The 6869-nt window shown below is 28.5% G+C and overlaps 1 protein-coding gene across 1 annotated transcript; it reads right to left on the bottom strand.

Moving 5' to 3' along the window:
- Window positions 1–5320: 5320 nt before the first annotated feature.
- LOC123213485 (basic blue protein-like) lies at window positions 5321–6182 on the bottom strand. Its single transcript, XM_044632924.1, has 2 exons — window positions 5957–6182; window positions 5321–5775 (listed from the first exon to the last, which is right to left on the bottom strand). Exons 1-2 carry the CDS (start codon window positions 6132–6134, stop codon window positions 5576–5578), a joined length of 378 nt encoding a protein of 125 aa, XP_044488859.1. The 5' UTR covers window positions 6135–6182; the 3' UTR covers window positions 5321–5575.
- Window positions 6183–6869: the final 687 nt, after the last annotated feature.

The following is a 6869-nucleotide window of genomic DNA, read 5'->3' as shown; positions in this document are numbered from 1 at the left end:
TGTGGTGGGATAATACACACTTGAACATTGATTAGTGATCGTTTTAGGGGCTTTAACATTTTCATTAGAGCATTGGTCATGTCTTGATCATACTTACTCAAAAAATTAAGTTCTCAAAATCTTTTGGTTATGTATTGAAAAATTGTGTTATAGTTTTTTCATGTTCTTTATATGCTTTCAACATGAGATATGTTGAATTTTACTTAGTTTTAACATTAGTTTATTATTATTTTTTTGTTCTTAACCTCATTTGTTTACACATTTTATTATATGTTTGTATGTGTAATGGGATGTTGAAGTGTAAGCAATGCCGATGGCATGCCTAATTCTTTTCATTTAATCTTTTGTTGAACTCAAACTATTTTGAGCTATTAAATTCAAGATATGAAATTTAGACCTAATATGAAAGAATCTTCTAACAAATAGTAAACTTATATGATTCATCATTAATTCAACTACTTTATTATTATTTTGACATTATCTAATATAATAGTTAAAATAAAGCTGATAATTTTATATTCATTAATAATATTTGGTAATGCTTGATAAATTGTAACATTAGAATGGGGATATTCTAGTGACCTAAATGCAATAACTTTTTTATACAATTGCCAATCATAATTGATGTAATGGATAGTTGCGCAAAAGTATTCTAAGTCCTAATTAGAAAAGTAACTCATAAATAAGAAATAATAGAAATAACATCATTAAAATCAGATAGCTTTGCCATAATTTTCAATTTTATCAGTTCCAAATTTTTAAGGATGTTAGACTTAAGTGTAAACCTAGGAATCTTTCTATATACTAGTTAAACATTATTTTGTATCATTCACACCTAAATTTCAGCTTCAACGTAATTAAAAGGTTGGCCAAAAGCAACAACATACTTGACCATACAGTTGCACATCTTCTATTGAGTGAAGGTGAAGTTTATCATTTCTCTAACACTGAACTGCTTAGATTACCTACTACAGTGAAGCTGCCAATCGATCATGATATGGTGAAGATAGTTTGTTGTTACTCTCTCAAGTGGTGTGAAATTTGTTTATAATATTCAAAAATACGATGACAAAGATGATCGGTGCCACCTAAGTTAACACACATTAAAATGAATTGTAGTGTTTTCACACTGCCCATCGAATTAGTTTACTTTCGATCGTTTCATCGATTTGATTGAAGTGTTCTCATATTGTTGATCTCTGTTTTCCTTGGGCCGACCTGAATCTCTTATCATTTTTAACGTTGACAATGTTGATAGACATACAACAAGCATTGGTTGCAATCAGTTACTAAAGTTTGATACCATCCACATCCACTTTTTTTTTATAAATTTTTTGTAATTTTTTTTATTAAACTAAAAATTTGATGAATCAATATTAAGGGCAAAGGACTATTTTCCACCGAACTTTGATGAAAGGACAATTTTTAACCATTTAAGTTTAAAAGTTCAATTTTTCGTTTGTCATCAACTTTTGTTCACGAATTCCATTTGATTTTCCAAAAAAAGAAAAAAGCTATTTTGCCTTTTTTTGAAATTATAAAACTGTTGTTACCACTTTGAAAAATTTATCCTTACTAATTAAAAAAAATGTACCACTTATACCCTTGGAAAAAAAATCAAAATCCTAACTAAGTTAAAAAAAATTGTACTTTAGACCTTCGCAAAAATTGTTTCAATTGCCAATCCGAGCAAAAGCAATCGAATCATCCATAGGCAGAAGGCAGCACGTTGTCTGTGAAGCTCGTCGTCTGTAGAGATTGAGGCATCACAACAGAATGGGAAAGCATGATCACAATGTGAAAAGGATTATCGAGACATGATCATTAATCAATTAAAGGGTGATTGGTAGACTGGAACAAGGAGAGGTACAACTTCCTTTGCAAAGGAGAGGTATATTTTGCATGAAAAATCACAAATGCTTGATTGTACAGGGCATTTATTATAATAACGAGGACAAATTGTTGGGAGATTATACTAACGAGGGCATTTATCAGACTAATTACAAATCCTAACGAATGTGATGTTCTAGCACAAGTAAAGCAACAAAAGAGATGAGAGACACCATGGAACTAGCTTGAATATAGTGATTTGTGAACATTCTCCTAAAGTCTTACAGTTTACAAAGATGAAGACATACAACTAAAGGTGACGAGCACCATGACTATTGAAATGCCTCTATGATATGAAATGGTTTTAAAGGAAAGGTTATCCAATGCTTGATGCAAACAAAGAAAGAATGTAACAGTTACCAATTAGTTAAGAATGAAAAACCTACAAGACTGATACAGATAAAGAATGAATGCAACAGATACCAAACTTATAATAATGAGAAGGATTGAATATGGTGAGCATAGAGAGAGAAAGAAGATGGAATTAAGTTTTGAACAGAGAAACATGGTTAGGCCATTTCAAATGGAAAGAGCAAGGGAATGAGAAAGTAGAAAGAATGATGGGAGAAGGGAAAATAGAAAGAATATGGGAAAAAATAAAATAAAAAGAATAAAAGTGAAAAAATATAAAAAATAATGGAAAAGTGAAAATAGAAAGATGCATGTTAATTGACTTGACTATTTTTCTATGTATTGATTTTCACTAATGAAAATAGATAACAAGTGAAAAATTGCACTTTTCAAATATAAAGGTTAAATTTTTTTGTTTCATCTAAGATCGGCTGGAAAATAGTTATTTAGTGATAACGTTGTTAATTATCATTATTTTGATTTCTAATCCCCTTATATTGTGTGAAAATTTAATTCAAGCTAATGAGGTTATTTATCTTTTTACACTTAAGAAGTTTGAACATTTTCGGAGCTGAATTTGGTTCAAGAAGACTAAAATTGGAGCAAATTTACTAGTTAACAAAATCTGTGATGCTAACTAGGTGTGGGCATGTGAAATGATGAGAGCAGAATTCGAAATTTAAATCTGGACGTCCAAATAAGTTGAGATATTCCACAAAAGTTAAGATTTGCTTCCTAGAAAAAAGTTGATTATTAGTTGGCAAAAGAGATTATTTTAGATAGATAAAGAAAAATATTTTTGGGGGAAAAATATATATCAAAACATATATCTTTTTCTTTCTTTTTGGGAAAGATATATATCACATTTACTTGCTTAGATTAAAGGATTATTATTACTTTTTATTTCCGGATTTCAGTGAGGGGACAAAATATATATAAATATACTTTTGTTTTGCTAAAAAGAATCATCATTGTAATTGGCAGAAGGGAATTTTGGCTAGCTTAGGATGGTTTATAGTTGCTAAACTCTTTTTTCTTGGTTGAAGAGATCTGAAACCATGAAACTATAAGAATTGTGAGATTAAGTTTTGTTCTTTAATGTATCTTCTAATTATTCAAGTATTGATTATTTTCTTGGATTATTTATTATGATTATATTAGTTGATTGCTAAGACACGTGATTAGTTTATTGATTAATCGATCAATAATAGTTTAGATGTTGAATCCGTAATTGTTCAATCCATCTAATTAAAGTGACAACTGAGATTTATTGTTTGCTGTGTTAGAAACTATAATTCCTAGGGAAAAATATTCAACTAGATTAAATGCAACATTGTACGCTTGTGTTGTCTTGTTTTGTTGGTCTTTCTAATTCTTGATGTTATTGCTTAATTAAATTCGAGATTATATCAGAGTTGTTAATCAATAAGGGTTAACTAAAAGACATATTTTTGGTTAACCAATCGTAAGGAAAGATAGGTAATTAATACCACAATAAATATTTGAATAATTAATTTGATATTTTTGGTTGTGATGATCAATTGTAGTTCCAATAGTGGATATGACCATAGACCAAGGTTTGTTTAATTGATTATTTCTTTTAGATTATTTTGCTTAATTTTTATTTATTATTTTTAATTATAATTCGCATTCAATTCAAACCCTTCCCCCTTATTTCCTTGTTTTGATTGATTTGAGACGACGTATTAATTGGAACTCTTCGAGGGAACGATCCTTACTTTCCTTTACTATATTTTTGTTGTAGGAATTTAGGATTTTAATTTGGTTGTCGATGACAACACTTACCATTTAGCCTTAAATTTAATATAAATTTATCTGATAATTTTGATTGTTTATATGAATTTAATTATCTTTATATTTGTAAAATTCTTTTATAAAATTTATCAATAAAACTATGTATACATACTTTTAATACACAATCTATGTACACATATGTGATTAGATACTTTTGAATTAAAGATGAAGTAATACCTAATTATATAATGACACATCATCTATGAATTCAAATTGTGTACTAAAAGTGTGTACATATAACATTGTTCAAAATATATTATTTTATAATAATTAGCTCATACCATAATCACCAGAAAAATTAACTTTTACCAATAGCTTTTGGTATCTTAAATTCCTCAGTAATTTATCTTCCTGTTAAACAATATTAAATATTAAAAATTAACCTGTTCAACCAACTTTATTTTTAAGAGAGATAGAAGATAATGACATCTTTTTATTAAAAAAAAAAAATTATCAAGATATTAAGATAAGGTTTGGAACGTAATAATAAAAACGTTCTGTTTTTTGTTTTGTTTTGTTTTACGTTTTTTATTTTTTTTTCTTTCGGTGGTGATGGGTACAATACAAACTACCAAGCAATAACCGTTAAAACAAAAATTATTATGAAAAACATGTAGGCTTATCTATTTCATGATCCATAAGTTTAGCATGGATTCTTGACTAGTCCAATTAGTTGACATGGCATGAACTTTATCCCTCTTTTATTTAGAAGTGATATTATAAAATAGTGTACTTTTAAACAATATTATAAAAAAAATAATCCTCAGATTATAGTACATACATTTAGTTATTGGCATTGAAATATTATTTGCTATTGATAAATTATATTCTAAAGAGCAGGAGAACGAGTGATTCCCACCAAATTAAAAAAAAAAAATCAGTTTTTTCACTTGTCATTCATTTTTTGTGGACAAATTATTATTCAGCTTCAAAAAAAAAAAAAAAAAATAAAAGGCTTTTTATATTTTCACTAACTCATCATTAACAGATTTCATTAAGAGAATTGGATAACGAATGTGAAAACATGTTTTTTTGAATTTAGAGGGTGGGAAAATAACATAAAGACAAACCTTCGGTGGGACATTGTCATTCTTTAAAAAAACAAAATCATGATTATTTATTATTGTTAGTTTTTAATAGTTTTAATAAAGTGTTTACGCAATAGTTTATGTTTTTGCAGGCATAACTGGATGAATTCATCCTGAAAATCAATGTCAGAATTAAATACAAAATAAATAATATTGAATGACATAAAAATATAAAATTCACAAGCAATACTGTGTGTCCAGTTTTTGAATATGCATTATACCTAATAATCAACCCATATATCAAGCTTTACTTTTCTCGGAACAAAATACAAAAGCACATACATACACAAGCCACGCTTACAATAAAATTTATTCAAGTAGAATGCATACATACAGATACATATCCATATATATATATATATATATATATATAGAGTAAAAGCCACACCAAACTCATTTATTATATAAGTCAACTAAAGCTTTATAATAATCTAGCTAGCAGTAACAGCTATTTTCATTCCATTCTCGCAGTGGCCCGGGAAATTGCAGATATAATAGCTGTTTCCTTGAGCAAGCGTGATCCGATCCTTTCCTGTTTGATAGACTTTGGCATTTTTTGGGGTTGTGCAATTTTTGTAACCTCTTTTGTTTACAACCACCACGTCATGCAGGGACGGATCATAGTTGAATACTGTAAAAACATTAACAAAAATATAACTTAATAAAGGAAACATGTATAAGAGAAAGAATTGCTCCAAGAGATTATTAATCTCCTATATAGTGATTTTGGTAGATGTCTACTATTAATATATATTCGTAGGTATAAATAGTCCTATAAACATGGTTATATATGAAAAACATAATTTCCTTACCGAGAACATCACCAGCCTTAAAACTCTTTCCTTTAGGCCATTTAGCGACGTTATACGTCCAACCATTAGTATCAGAATAACCAACAGTGTAAGTTGTTGCTTCACTCACCTCAGTCTGAAGCAACAATAAAAATACCAACACAATCCCAACCGTTGCACTGCCACTTCCCTGCACCATTTTTTTTATTTTAACCAGAGAAATTACTAGCTAGTGAGGTGAAGGGTGACTTGCCCTTTTTATGGAGCCGGCTGTGGGGACCTATTAGTGTGAACACATCTACTAAAAAGCAATGGTTTTGAATTATTAGAACTAAAATGATGGATGGATGTAAAACTTTGAGTTGGCAGTTGGAAAAATGAAGAAGACTTAAGAAGAACTGTGTAGTGGGTTGTCTATAAAACGTTATTTTTGTTGGATGATGGGTTTATTTGGGGGAATAATGTGTTAAATATGGGGTGGGTCATATCCATACTACTTAAAAGCAAATGTGAAATGACTGTAAGTCTCAATTCTATGCTCTAGGTCGATGAACAGGACAATGAAGTAAGAAAATTGTGTTACACTTAATTGATTTGCAAAATAAACGAAAAAAAGATCAATTTAAGAAGATATGGGTCTAGAGTGTTAGACATTTGTCTCGAGCTTCGTAGAAATTGAGAAACATGAAACATTAACTTGATTGACTTAAACAGCTTAGACTAAAGGATAAACTGTCTATATCAATCTTAGAAAATTAATTGAGTTATCAAGAACTTAAAACAACTATTCACCAAAAATTGATTAACTAAAATTATATATATATATATATATTTTAATAACAATTAAATATATATATATGATGTATCGAATGATTTATAATTAAAGGTAAAATAATACTCAATTATATAATAACATATTATTTATCTATAAAAT

Source organism: Mangifera indica, chromosome 4 (genome assembly GCF_011075055.1).
Source record: "Mangifera indica cultivar Alphonso chromosome 4, CATAS_Mindica_2.1, whole genome shotgun sequence".
In the NCBI taxonomy this organism is placed as follows: domain Eukaryota; kingdom Viridiplantae; phylum Streptophyta; class Magnoliopsida; order Sapindales; family Anacardiaceae; genus Mangifera; species Mangifera indica.
Note: the sequence above shows the minus strand (reverse complement) of the source record. Positions and strands in the feature narration are given on the sequence as shown.

Excerpts from the sequence above, each read along its gene's own strand:
- LOC123213485 (XM_044632924.1), bottom strand. The coding sequence starts at position 6,134 with ATGGTGCAGGGAAGTGGCAGTGCAACGGTTGGGATTGTGTTGGTATTT. Across the intron at positions 5,776-5,956 it reads TAAGGCTGGTGATGTTCTCG|TATTCAACTATGATCCGTCC; the intron begins GTAAGGAAATTA and ends ATGTTTTTACAG.